At 31.3% G+C, this 15,530-nt stretch overlaps 1 protein-coding gene across 5 annotated transcripts in view; it reads right to left on the minus strand.

Annotated features, from left to right (window-relative positions):
- The window catches only part of LOC111717914 (protein dead ringer), a 37,236-nt gene that overhangs the window by 14,715 nt on the left and 6,991 nt on the right, over positions 1–15,530 (minus strand). For 4 of the 5 annotated variants that reach the window (XM_023493381.1, XM_023493377.1, XM_023493379.1 and 1 more), the window contains exon 3: positions 1,275–1,352. In XM_023493381.1, the coding sequence (XP_023349149.1) occupies positions 1,275–1,331 (57 nt within the window). In that variant the 5' untranslated portion in view covers positions 1,332–1,352. Of the gene's footprint in view, positions 1–1,274; positions 1,353–3,099; positions 3,165–15,530 lie in introns of those variants that run through there. The other variant, XM_023493380.1, reaches the window with a different exon arrangement.

A 15,530-nucleotide genomic window follows, 5' to 3' on the forward strand; every position in this document is an offset into this window, starting at 1 on the left:
AACATAGATAACATTTTACTTGATCCAGAATATGATACATATATATATGTATATATATATATATATGTATATATATATATAAAATTTTAGGTATTGAGTGATATTCTTAAAATTCAGATTTAATTTACTTTTGTCTCTGTTTTCGTCTTTAAAAGGGACTGCAGGATGTAATTTTCAGTGATCCTCCATTAGAAGTATTAAATGTACAATTCACAACGATACCCTTTTGTTTAGACCTTTATGTACAGAGTCTCATGTTTTGTTTTGAAAGAGATAAATTCTGCTAATTTCATTCCAAGACTCTACTGCGTAAGTCACAATCATTAATAAACCGCAATAGGAACTATCAATTTTAGGATAAAAAACATGTATCTTCATCATTTCTGCTTGTAAACAAGAATGCCTGAAACCCACAAAATGGAGGTTCACTTGAAACTAAGCCAACAGTCTCTTTAAGCTTTGTTTTATACTATTGCAAAAATAATTCTAAAAAAGAAAAGTTAAAACACAACGGTAATAGGTTTAATTTCAACTTGTCATGATCTAAATTAGTTGCAAATGCAGTCAACTGTACTTTTCCTTCTGTCTAATTGTGCGTTGGATTTTATGTCTGTCTATATATAAAGCTGATTGTCTGTTATGATCTACCAACGGTTAGTAAGTGTCTACTATTGACTATGGAATTGTTTTATCCATTTCTACTAAAGTCTAGGTGCGTATTTTTTACGAAAGTCTTTTTCTACTGAAGTTGAGTGTCTATTCTCTACTAAAGTCTTTATGTCTAAGTAACTACTTTAAATTAAATTCTAAGTGTCCAGTATCTGCAAAAGTCTAAGTGTTTAATATCTAATGAACTCTAAGTGTCTAAGTGTCTACTATAAATTAAATTCTAAGTGTCTAGTATCTGCAAAAGTTTAAGTGTTTATTATCTAATGAAGTCCAAGTGTCCAAGTGTCCACTTTAAATTAAATTCTAAGTGTCTAGTATCTTCAAAAGTCTAAGTGTTTATTATCTAATAAAGTCTAAGTGTCCAAGTGTTTATTATCTAATAAAGTCTAAGTGTCCAAGTGTTTATTATCTAATGAAGTCTAAGTGTCTAAGTGTTTATTATCTGATGAAGTCGTCCAAGTGTTTATTATCTAATGAAGTCTAAGTGTCCAAGTGTTTATTATCTAATAAAGTCTAAGTGTCCAAGTGTTTATTATCTAATGAAGTCTAAGTGTCCAAGTGTTTATTATCTAATGAATTCTAAGTGTCCAAGTGTCTATTAATACCTGTTTGTGTGAATTATCATGCCCGCTGTCGTTTGGACTGCCAGGGTCTGATATCATATCTTCTCCGTTCCGAGGAGACTAAAAAATTATAAAATTACATTTCGAAAATTTTGATTCCATTTTTAAATCAAACTTTTTGAGTCGGCAATATCAAAAAGAAATAATTCGGCATAACATTTTCTTATAGATTTTGTAAAGATTTGCATAAAGTTTTTTTTCTCCAAACATTGGATAGTAATTTCCTGATGAGTTGTTTATATACCCAGCCCCTCCTTCTTCACCAAATGCTTTCGCATCTCTTGTTAAAACTTCCCCTTAAATCAACTTGTAGATAAATGTTTTCGGGTTTTTACAAAATACTCTTAGAGTGACAAGATTTAACTATTTACAAATATAAGTTTAAATATTTAAAATATAGATTTTGTAAAACTATTTCCTTCCGTTATGGACTGTTGGCTCATCTTATATTGTATCCTGTTATAGGATGCGTCCTGGGTCTTATTAAACCTTCATGGATTAAAGTATCCAAGGATACAGATTAAAATATCCATGGATACAGATTAAAGTATGCAAGGGTACAGATTAAAGTATCCAAGGATACAGATTAAAGAATTCAAGGATACAGATTAAAGTATCCAAGGATACGGATTAAGTATCCAAGGATACAGATTAAAGTATCCAAGGATACAGATTAAAGTATCCAAGGATACAGATTAAAGTATCCAAGGATACAGATTAAAGTATCCAAGGATGCGGATTAAAGTATCCAAGGATACGGATTAAAGTATCCAAGGATACAGATTAAAGTATCCAAGGATACAGATTAAAGTATCCAAGGATACGGATTAAAGTATCCAAGGATACGGATGAACAAGAGATGTATTATGAGCTGTGAGCTAAGAAGAAGGTAGAATGAGGATTAGATTCCAAGATTTGCTTAACAAAGGTTTCCACACTTAAGCACAAGGATCATTTTACAGAAATCATTTGAGCCCTGCTTCTTTACAACTTGAGAGAGAGAGGTCCAAATCTTGAGTTTTAAAATCATCTCGACTAAACACGGAGAAAATGAGGAGAAATAAACCCAAGAACTGAACCCTGATCACATATTTGAGCAAACATGCTCCCACTTCCTGTCCCAACCCTTACACCAATATCCCTNTGCTCTTTATATAAAACTGTAAATAGACGTGTTCTCTACACTCTGCTCTTTATATAAAACTGTAAATAGACGTGTTCTCTACACTCTGCTCTTTATATAAAACTGTAAATAGACGTGTTCTCTACACTCTGCTCTTTATATAAAACTGTAAATAGACGTGTTCTCTACACTCTGCTCTTTATATAAAACTGTAAATAGACGTGTTCTCTACACTCTGCTCTTTATATAAAACTGTAAATAGACGTGTTCTCTACACTCTGCTCTTTATATAAAACTGTAAATAGACGTGTTCTCTACACTCTGCTCTTTATATAAAACTGTAAATAGACGTGTTCTCTACACTCTGCTCTTTATATAAAACTGTAAATAGACGTGTTCTCTACACTCTGCTCTTTATATAAAACTGTAAATAGACGTGTTCTCTACACTCTGCTCTTTATATAAAACTGTAAATAGACGTGTTCTCTACACTCTGCTCTTTATATAAAACTGTAAATAGACGTGTTCTCTACACTCTGCTCTTTATATAAAACTGTAAATAGACGTGTTCTCTACACTCTGCTCTTTATATAAAACTGTAAATAACCGGCTTACTTCCTATTTTAACTGTGGGATATTTTGCAATCATGTTATTGAGGATTAAGACAATCTTTCAAAACTTACATAAGGAGAATCAAACACAATTTTCATTCTTCACTTTTTTGTTTATTAAATATTTTAGAATCGTTCCTTCTTCAACGCCGGGCTATAACTACCCTGTTAACAAATCATTGAAACAATTGAAATTCGTGTATAAAAGCAATAATATTATAATTCTATAATAAACTAGAATACAATTATCTAATTTTGTATTAAAAAAGAGAACAGATGTGCATATAGAAAACCTTCTTTTGTTAAAAAGTAATATAATTCAAAAAGAAAATGAATTTCGTCTGATTTATAGAAAATTATTTTTTCTATAACAATCAATAGTTAAAGTTAAGAAAAGTACTAGAAAGAAAAGAAAGTAACACAGGCGTATTATTTATCAGTATATTTAACCACCTGGAAAGAATGCCTAACTAACCAAATTATAAATGCAAAAGTGAAAGTGCAGGTTAATTCTAAAGCGGGTCTGATGAGAGCAAGGATCAGAAGATACAGAGAGATTTATCAGATATGTTACAGGGTTACCCACAAAGAATGAGACTTTATAAGGCCGACCTGTAAATTTTTGAATAAACCGAGCTGAATGTTGAATTTGAATTTGCTTACTTTATCAAGACTGTTTTATGGCACATTTTTAGATTGTACATACAATTATGTACTCCTATGTTGCAGTACAGTTACTGACTACTGTTTTTATACAATTGAATATACAGTAAAAAAACATAGAAATCTTGGGCTTTGAGATATGATAAGCGGCATCATACAAATATGCATAGAGCAGAGACTTATGGGCAGAGGTGAAAACTTTTTATAGATATCTATCTTTCTGTCTTTCTATCTACCTATCTATCTATCTATCTATATATCTATCCATTTTATTTATAAAAAACTGAAAAATATTTCAGTGTTAAAACAAAAATTCTGTCTGAAGTGAAAGTATAAAAATGTTGTTGAAAGAATAGTGTCTGTAGATTATTGTTAAACTATGACTAAATAAATTATTCGAAAATGCGACATGAATTTTTAACTCAAAAAGGGAATCTACTAAAAAACAACCTCAAGAAAAAAATAAAATTTACATAAATATTTAGCTTATAAATTCAGTAAGGTAATTAGTAAATCACTAAATTACTTTTAAAAATATATTTGGTAGATTTCCTATATTTTGGTAGATTTCCCCGCTGGAATGCTGAGACATACATCCTGTCCTCCGGCCCGAGAGGTTAATTGTATTTATAATCAAAATATTTAACTTATTCATAAACACAACCCCTCCTCACCTTAACCCTTTATATCTTTCCCCTACGGTGGGCCAGGGGGGGGTTTTAAGTATTTGCATATTAATATTAATAGGTTAAGCTTTTAAAAATTTGTAAAACTTTTGAATGGAAGATTAAGGTTTAATTAGTAGAAATATCATTTTTTTCAAACATAGATGTGGATTGTGGCTTGTAAAGTGTAGGATAGTGATAATAGATGTGGATTGTGGCTTGTAAAGTGTAGGATAGTGATAATAGATGTGGATTGTGGATTGTAAAAAGTAGAATAGTGATAATAGATGTTGATTGTGGATTGTAAAGTAGTGATAATAGATGTGGATTGTGGATTGTAAAGTGTAGGATAGTGATAATAGATGTGGATTGTGGATTGTAAAGTGTAGGATAGTGATAATAAGTTAGAAATGAACTTTCTGACTTTTATTCATTGTTATTCTTGGCTCATCCAGTGCTCGGCTTGTAATCATGCAGAAATACATGAACGACGGTTACAGGGGAATAGAGGATTTCATTTAAGGAAAAAGCGACAAAAATTAAAGAATTACAAAAAGAAAAAATGGAAAATGAAAAAAAAGAAAAAGGAATTCAGAAGGGTGGATGACATAAGAAATATGATGGGGGGGGGGNATCTATCTATCTATCTATCTATCTATCTATCTATCTATCTATCTATCTATCTATCTATCTATCTATCTATCTATCTATCTATCTATCTATCTATCTATCTATCTATCTATCTATCTATCTATCTATCTATCTATCTATATATCTACCTATATATCTATCTATCTATCTATCTATCTATCTGCAGGATATCCCTTGTCTATATCAATTAGCAGATCTATGGTTGAATGTATCGAATGTATTGAATGTAAACATGTTGGATTAGACCATTATTTCACATAGGGACACCCTTCATAATGAAAGGGGAGCAGGACACCGGAAGTCTTGAACCTCCTTTTTCCAAAGACATGGTAAACCCCTAAATCCTTGATTTACATTTGTAATATCAATCTAATAATTATGATTGGAGGCCATATGTTGCAGTTGAACTTATTTAAATAATTTTATCAATACTATTTGAAGTTTTAATTATCCTAATAATATTTTTAATGATTGGAATATTTTATATTTTTTTCATAAACTATTCAATCTTGTTGTCTTAATGTCTCTTTATAATAAGATATAAAAAATACATATCTTCTTCTATTTATATATAAAAAGAAGTAATCTCTGTTTGTTTGTATGTTTGATCATAACTCAGGAATCCCTTGACCAATTTCCCTTAAATTGATTGTGTAACTCGGTAGAAACCCTGGAAATGTTTGAAAATTCAAAGTCGAGTGGGTTGGCCTTTATAGAGACAGTTTAGTTGCCAGGCAAAGCTGGGTGCCTAAGCTAGAATATTATATATTTCTATATAAGAGAGGATGAGTATATATAATATTAGGCAGGCTGCACGCTTCTGGTCTTTATTTATCAAATTTATTGGCTTTAAAAACCTTGTTTTCAGTTTTTATCCAGATTCTGCCCAGACCGAGCTTAATATCCTTTATATATACACAATATACTCAGGGAAGGGGTAAAAATGGGAAGATATGAAGGACAAGAGAAGGAAAAAGGACAAAATGGGAAGATATGAAGGACAAGAGAAGGAAAAGGGACAAAATGGGAAGATATGGGAAAACCAAAAGAATAGCTACTCGTTAAATTGTGGAAGGAGATGCAAAGAGATTAGAAACGAGGCAAAGAGAAAGAAAGTTGAAGTGTGATAAAAGAGGTAAGAGGGGGGGGCGCTGGAAGCTTAAAAGAAGGGGAGGGGGAAATAAAAACTTATGATTTGACACTGATTGTTTTGTAAACCTGCCGGGCGGAGGAATTCCCCCTTTTTGTAATATAAATTCCCCTGGTACAGGGGTAAATAGATTCTACTGTAAACTTCTATGTTGTTGTCCAAATTTTAACACAATATTTTAAGATGCCATGCTAATAGAACTTTTTTTGTGTCATGGTCTAAAAGCGACTGAACCGAATTCATTCGAAAATGTGTATTAAATTTTTTTCCCCTAATTCTGAAAATTCACAATATAATAATTAAAAACTACACAAATTTCTTCTTTTAAATGATTTTTGATTAAAATCAGGCCGAAGAAAAGGATCGTTAAACGTTTTTATTATTCATTAAAAAACGCCTGATAATAAAGTATATTATATTGGTAAACTATAGAATTGCATGATAATTAATAAATTAAACATATGTGTCTGCGTGAGCTTGTAAAAACACAAAGCACATTTTTACAAGCTTCAGGCCCAAGTCAATATTTAAATGATTTAGAAATCCTAAACATAACATTATCAGGTTTTAATTCTAATTTTCTCATGATTATTCATAACATGACATATTTATATAATTAAGGGGTGTTCCTCAAGAATTAGAAAAATTAGAAAAAAAATTAGAAAATAAAAAGATAATTGAAAACTTTATGCGTAAAATTATTAAAAATAAAAGGTATGAGGGAAAATTTCCACTCCCCCCCCCACACTTCTGAGATTCCCCTGATTCAAACGCAAAGAGAGCGAAACCATGGTTTGATAATTCTCATCAAATCTATTCCCGCCTGTGTTCAGGTATACCTAGAGATATTCCCATGAAAATCTGTCCACTGGTTCCACTCCGATTATATTTATATGTCTCTTAAACGGATACGATCACGCGATTAAAAAGTGTTATCTAAACCTTGCAATTTACAATCGACATGGAAACCAAAGTCCAAATTTTATTTTTGCTCCCAATCAATTAATCAATTATTTTTGTTAATTATTTAACGGATGGAGTGGAAATAATACAAATTTTTTTAAAGGGATTATTTAAGAAATTTCAAATGGTGGCTTTTGCAAAAATGAATTATGACCACAGCAATTTACAATCGTAACCTTTCGAAGAGAAATTATTTTGTAGAAATTGCCATGTTTTTATCTGAATAGGCGCCATTTTTTCTCGTCTGTTCGGTAGAAATCCATAATTTGTAAAAAAAAACTGTAACATCAATTTGTATCCCATTTTTATTTCAGAGAAAGCTGTACATGGTACTATATGGTACATTTAAAATAACTTATACAGGCCTTTTCTTTAATTAATCCAATACTTGATAAATAGAATTGAAAACAGTTGTGATTTATAAAAATAATACATCTGGATTAAGTTAGATAGATAGTTTGATATAATTAATATCCAACATCATTCATGCATTGTAATTTGTAACACACGTATAATTCTGAATTTTGAATTATCGAAAAGCTACGACGTCCTAGTTTAACTACTTCTCCCCATTTATAAAATCTAACCTCTGATCTAGTACAGTGATAACCAGAAAACTGTGAAATATGAATACGACATTAAAGCCAAGTGCATTTGACGATTTTACAAAGCAAATAGCTTTTCTTGAATTTTAAATCACTTTTATGAAATGTTTCTGTATACACTTTACAATTGCTGTGTCTCATGTTCATTTGACTAAAACTAACTAAAACTAAACTAAAAAAATAACTAACTAAAATCTATTTTCTATTCCAGAGATTTCTGGTGATCACTGTAGCAAGAGTCAATTAAGTTTCCTTTAAGAAAAAAAGATAGAAAAAATGTATTTCAAGAAAAAGTAAATAAAGAAAAAAAGAAGAAATGTAAGATAAAGGGAAATTGGGAAAAAGAGAATGATTGGAAAGGAAGAGAAAGAAGAAACGGATAAAAAAGAAGAAGAAGATTGGAAATTAAGAGAAATAAGAAACGAATAAGAAAGAAGAAGAAGATTGAAAAGGAAGAGATAGAAGAAACGGACAAGAAGAAAGAAAAAGAAGATTGAAAAGGAAGAGAAAGAAGAAACGGATAAGAAAGAAGAAGAAGAAGATTGGAAATGAAGAGAAAGAAGAAACGGATAAGAAAGATGTGGAAGAAACAAGGAACTAATGGCAGGATGGGAAATAATCCTAAACATGAATAGCTAGCATTAATCCCGACTATCTAATCCTAAACATGAATAGCTAGAATTAATCCCGACTATCTAATCCTAAACATGATAGCTAGAATTAATCCCGACTATCTAATCCTAAACATGAATAGCTAGAATTAATCCCGACTATCTAATCCTAAACATGAATGCTAGAATTAATTCCAACTATCTACCTGAATATGGAAAAGTGTAGGATAAACCTTAATATGAAAAAATGTAGGATAAACCTTAATATGGAAAAGTGTAAGATAAACCTGAAAATACCATCCATAATATTTGATTTTCCCAAACCTTTACTTTTCTGCAGATAATACAGGGAAATATTTTATAATTTTCTTTTCAAATTGTAAAGTTTTTATTGGTTTTTATTTTAATGAAAATATGTGATTAACCAATGTTTTCAAGTGTTATTATTCAGCCCTGAATAAAATAAAATATTGTCAACACCCTTTCTCAGCCTTCTCAGGCCACTTAGGCATGCATAAGCAGTTGGATAAACTTTAGGCAATGTTCAGGCCTTAGTCTTATATCAATATTTTCTTTATTCTTAGATTCAACAAGAAGGGTAGAATTAGGGAGGGATATAAGAACAGAAGGAGGGGAGGAGGGTGGGGAGTTGGAGTAGGTATAAGAACAGAAGGAGGAGAGGAAGGTGGGGAGTTGGAGTAGGTATAAGAACAGAAGGAGGATAGGAAGGTGGGGAGGTGGAGTGGATATAAGAACAGAAGAAGGGGAGGGTTAAAAAAGGGAAAGAGGAAAGGAGTATAAAAGGAAATACATTTTGAAAAGTGTAGGATAAGCCTGAATATGGAAAAGTGTAAGATAAACCTGAACATGGTAAAGTGTATGATAAACCTGAATATGGAAAAGTGTATGATAAGCCTGAATATGGAAAAGTGTAGGATACTGAATATGGAAAAGTGTAAGATAAACCTGAATGTGGTAAAGTGTATGATAAACCTTTATATGGAAAAGTGTATGATAAACCTGAATATGGAAAAGTGTAGGATAAACCTTAATATGAAAAAGTGTAGGATAAACCTGAATATTGAATAGTGTAGGATATACCTGAATATGGAAAAGTGTAGGATAAACCTTAATATGAAAAAGTGTAGGATAAACCTGAATATGGAAAAGTGTAGGATAAACCTTAATATGAAAAAGTGTAGGATAAACCTGAATATGGAAAAGTGTAGGATAAACCTGAATATGGAAAAGTGTAGGATAAACCTTAATATGAAAAAATGTAGGATAAACCTTAATATGGAAAAGTGTAAGATAAACCTGAATACCGGTTTATCTAATGAGAATAGTTTCTGACGGAAATTAATGGAAAAATTTACAACATAACGAACATAATGAATTCCGGGACAATTTACGAAATAGTTTCAAATCTTTAAAATTCATGCCACGCTCCCAATTATTCATTAACAGCAACTAAAGCAATATAAAATATTTTTAGAAACAAGTCTCATTAAAGTTTTAAGTTAACTTCCTTTATCCTCCTAGCAGCATAAATCTCATGAAATCTTTATTATTTCCCTATATTAGAGATAACGTCTGGAGTATGCTAGGGTTTACAACATTGAAACTCAAAACAAATATGAAACAACTTCCTACACGAAGGGCTGTTGATAAAGATTATTAATTTTTAAGTTTAAAAATTGGATATAAACAACAATAGCTAATCCATGACTTGAATAGCTAATCCTAAATTATAAAGCTAGGAAAAATCTAGACTATCAAACAATAGCTAATCCTAAGCAATATAGAATAGCTAGAATTATTTCAGACTATCTATACAATTACAGGAATAATAGCTAATCCTAAACATCCCTTCTATCTAATCCTAAACTTAAATAGCTAGAATTATTCCCGACTATCTAATCCTAAACATGAATAGCTAGCATTAATCCCGACTATCTAATCCTAAACATGAATAGCTAGAATTAATCCCGACTATCTAATCCTAAACACGAATAGCTAGAATTAATCCCGACTATCTAATCCTAAACATGAATAGCTAGAATTAATTCCAACTATCTAATCCTAAACATGAATAGCTAGCATTAATCCTGAGTATCTAATCCTAAAAATGAATAGCTAGAATTAATTCCAACTATCTAATCCTAAACATGATAGCTAGAATTAATCCGAATTATCTAATCCTAAATTTGAATAGCTAGAATTCATCCCTACTATCTAATCCTAAACATGAAAGCTAGAATTAATTCCAACTATCTAATCCTAAAAGTTATAACTTTGTTTAGCGCGGAAATGTGTCATATGAGCTCTTTGTTTACTTTAATACCAATACAAACAAATACAACCAAACTAGGAAATTTACAATTATCAAACATTTCATAAATCGGTGTCCCCTCCCACATACACATTATGCCTTTATAATTGTTCATTCTACTTTATCAAATAATTAACATGTTTCATATCATTATTTGTTATTAATCTTCCATTTTTCCAATGTTTTTTTTACTTTCATAGGCTCCAAAACTCACAAGAATAAGATTTTATTCATCTCAGACAAAACAAATTAACCAATTTAAAATTCGGTGATGATGATGGACCAAACCTCTGCAGAGTAAAAAAGTAGATGTTAGTTCCACATTTTTTTAAGCTTCATAAAAATGTGGGATTTTTATTAAAATCCGCGAAATAAAAAGGGAAATCTTCTATGCCGGTATAAAATTTGACTTTTTGTCCTTGGGACAAGATTATGAAATTGTGAATAAAAGCGCGGGATAACAGTTATCTTAAAATTGAATAAATGAATCCTTGTTTTTTAGGGTTCGTGAGGTGGAGGTTCCATGTGCTCTCAATATTGCAGCTGTACACCTCAGGTACAGGGCTTCTCATAAAGGATGAGAAAACAAAGACGATTGTACAAAATGTTTACTNTGTTAAGAGCGTGAAATATTTTATTTCTCCTCTAAATTCTCAAAATATATCAATTTTAAGATGCTAACCTGGTCTAATTTCTGCCCATTTTTTCTTGGTCTTTGTGACGCACATTTCCATATTGAAAGATGCGTATGATTAGCAAATGCGTACAAATGGCATTAGTAATTCCCACGGCCCCTCCGGGCACTTTGTTTAGCTAGATGTAAACCTATGCCTAGTGACGAACACACACTTGACATAGACACATACACACACATCCTAGGGGGACATACGGTTGAGCTCAAATGCACAGTTTGAATATGTGAGAGATAGAGGAGTATAGGGGATTTAGACAAAATATTGCAAGGATGAGAAAACTGCAGAGAAATATTTGATCAAGATAGATTATATACGTGCCTCAAACTCCTTTACAACCTCAAGTTGTAGATCTTGGATATTTTTTAACTATCAATTCTGATTCGTCAAAAATAGTCAAAGTGTGAAATATCAAAGGTCTCCGACGAGAAAAAGCAAGATTAGAGATGAGAAAATGCGGGAAAAAGAAAGTTAAAAATGAAGAATAATTTTTAATGGGGGAAAATGGGTTTAAAGAAAGAAGAGAAATTAAAGATATGCTGCTTGGGTTGGAAACTGAAATGAGAGGATACAAGGGGAGTGGAATATATTCTACCGAGAGGGGTCAGGGGGAAGGGGGAGTGTTGGTGGGACCCCTTTTACCTCGTTTATTTCTGTCCTATATTTGTATTGTAGTGAATTATTTCTCTCAAATTTCGAATCTACGGAAATTTTATCCATTAAAGCCAGATCTGAATATACGAATATACAGCTGTCCCTTCACTTAGCCGAAGGAATGGCAGTGGGGAAACCGACCAACTTTTTACAACTTAGACAAAAATAAAACAGTTATAGAATAAACTTTTTAACAACTTTTTAAAAACTATTTTCTATATTTTAAGTTTGATACTAAATCTCAAACTAAGATTTTTTTTATTAAAACATGAATAAATTCTATACTGTCAAGTTTCAAATATACAATTTTTAGAAATCAGAATTATTGTGTTTAATTGTCCACTGTAAACTATTTTCGGATACTTTAAAAAGTTTGCTGAAACAAAAAATTAGCCGTAAAACTTCCAAATTGGTTCATTTTCGTATCCCAATATTTCATTTGGGTAGATTCCTTAACTAAAAGGCCTTAAAATAAGTTTGTTCCTGAACTGAAATCTCTATTTCAAGGTAGGTATCCGAACTAAATATGGTTGGCTGGTTTTCAATAGCGATGGTTTCAGCACAATCTAGCAACAACTTCATTGATAAACACAAAAACTGGTTTGATTAAAAAGGATTAGGAGGATGGGGGGGGGGGATTCTGGTTTCTGGAAAAGAAACCAATATGTCTATTTTTTTTCTTCGTTTATTCACATTTTACAGTTCAATATCATACTGAATTCAAAATACCAAGTTTATGATCAATAAATTGAGATTAACAATTATCGTTTAAAAATCATTTTTCCTTCTTAACCTACTAATATATCCAATATTAATCAAAACCTGGAACTCTTAGCCTTTGACTAATAAATAAGATATCCTGATTTATTTTAACTGAAAATTGATTATTTTCCATTAATGTTTAACAAGTACCGGTGTGAATCGAATATGCCACTATTTAAATGGAGAAATACTTTCGTCTACAGTCTTTTATTTCCTGAATCCCTGAACCTGTAGCTGAATAAGAAATAACTTTTATAAACCCTGAAAATATGCGCGCTTTGTCGTTGCTATTGTTGGGGCGCATTTATCCTGAATTCCAGGTATTGTTGCGAATATGTAAAAATACTGTGCGCGCGCGCATACCAGCACGTGAACGTATTTATCCTACACTGCATGGGACTAGGGATAAGGTTGACCTAAGCTCTGTTGTATGCATTATAAACTTTTACATATATTATACTCCATTCATATTAAGGTTAGGGTTCAACCGAGAGTTTAGATTTAAAAAAGGTTTTAACATCGATATTGATCAATGGGATAAAAACCACGTTCCGAAATCTTAAGTCTCGAAAAATAATCGATTTTGTTTAAATGTTTAAGATTTAGTAAAGCCTAGTGTTAAGAGCGTGAAATATTGACTATTCCAATTAATGTCGAAAGTATGGATGCGGTGCAGCTAAAAATTTGCATAGAATTTATAGAATTTACCGTAGCAAAAACTTTTGTGATATTTAAATCGCAGAGTTGTGGATTTTTAAAATGAAAACACCAACGAGACTGGAGTGCTATCAACCATGCACAAAGGTGCCATGATGGTTTATTTTTCATATTTCAGACAAAAAAAATGTTTTCTGTTTTCGGAAAATCTTTAAAGGAAAGTCCTATTAGCGACTATTCTAACTTACGCCAACAAACCCTTTAATAAAATTAAAAACATTTAAAAGTTTAAATGTTTAAATTGTTACGTAAGAACTGACGAGTTCGTGATAAAGTATAATATTCATTTAAAGAATTTCTGTAGGCTGGAGATAGAGTTAAAGGAGTTGAAGACCATAATATTGAAATTATAACTATTACTTCTGCAATTATCCAGGGGTAAACGTTCCCCACATTTTCATCCCATCTACATCTCAAAATTAAATTATCAATTTTAAGGAAAACATTTAAATGGAGTTTTTTTTGTGAAGAATATTTTCCCTTTGTTTTAATACAGGCTGGGTTCCTAGGTAAAGAATGGTTTAGGTTTCAACGTATATATTTAATATCATTTATTCAACTTAGACAGGGAGCCTCAAAATATACTAGATCGTGTCAATGGTATCAATAATTTGATTAAAATGAATGCTTAACATTTAAAAAAATTTATAATTTTTCAAGACGAATTTAATAGAATGAAATCAAGTTACTGCATGAATTTCACGTAGTTTGCGAATATGCATAAAATAAGCCATCAAGTGTTACAGCAATTTTATTATTTTGCAAAGAAACCATAAGTACCATTGCAAATATAATCTTGGCTGAAATTAAGGTGAAAATTTCAAATTATTTTATTTTAAAACTATGTTGATTTTTCAAACCAGGAAAACCAGGAAACTAGAGTAACAAAAGAACCTGGTAAATCAGGGCTACCAGGGCTACCAGGGATAACAGGGATACCAGGGATACCAGGGCTACCTGTATACCAGTATACCAGGGATACCAGGGATACCAGGGATACAGGGATATCAGGGATACCACGGATACCAGGGATACCAGGGATACCAGGGATACCACGGATACCAGGGATACCAGGAATACCAGGGATACCAGGGATACCAGGGATACCAGGGATACCAGGGATACCAGAGTGGTTGGTAAATAAGGAGTAAGAAAGAAATAGAAATTGGAATAGAGAGAGAGATGGAATAAGAATTAAAAGTAAAACCTTCCGTATCTGTTCTAAACCTTCCTAGTTCCATGATTTAAAACTTCCCTTTATATGTTTACCTTCCCTATTTATTCTACACCTTTCTGGTAACATATTTTTAAGCTTCCTCATTTGTTCTACACCTTCCCAATAACAAATTTTATCATTTGTAATAAACCTTCTTTATTTTATTTTTACCTTCTCTTCTTGTTTTAATCCTTCTTTATTTTTTTCTCTCATTAAATATAGTTACATATATATATAAATCTTTCTTTTTTAATCTTTAATTTTTTCTCTACTTTTAACGAACAACAATGTTTATCAGAAGCTGTCAAGTTTTACTAAAGAATTAAAAGAAAATAATATTTTTGCTTTGTTGTAATATAAGAAGCTGGTACCCCGCTGATATCTATATTGAATAGTGTTACACGTAGCTAAACGACTAGATATTTGAAATGATACCAACTTTAGTGTTTATTACAAAACACCCATCAGATTTGATACTCACCAGAATGAAAGAAAAAAACGAATCAAACTATCATAAAAGTTCGGTTTAAGCTTATTGAATTAGTAAAACTGTCTCGTGTTTAGCTGTTAACAAATTTAAAAACTAAGAGGTTTCGTGATATTTAAACTTAATTATTTTCAGGAATTTTAACATAAAAATTAGCCTCAAATATTTTCCAACATGTTAAAATCTAAATATTTTTTCGACACTAGAATTCGACTAAATTTCAATATTTGAATTTGACTTGTACACAAATAAGTCATTGAACGCAGAAAGAAAGAAAAAGCTGAATTTATTAAGAAGCCTGGCCCACCCCCCCCTCTCCATCCCCCCAGTGTTTC

Source organism: Eurytemora carolleeae, unplaced genomic scaffold (assembly GCF_000591075.1).
Source record: "Eurytemora carolleeae unplaced genomic scaffold, Eaff_2.0 scaffold1657, whole genome shotgun sequence".
Taxonomy (NCBI): domain Eukaryota; kingdom Metazoa; phylum Arthropoda; class Copepoda; order Calanoida; family Temoridae; genus Eurytemora; species Eurytemora carolleeae.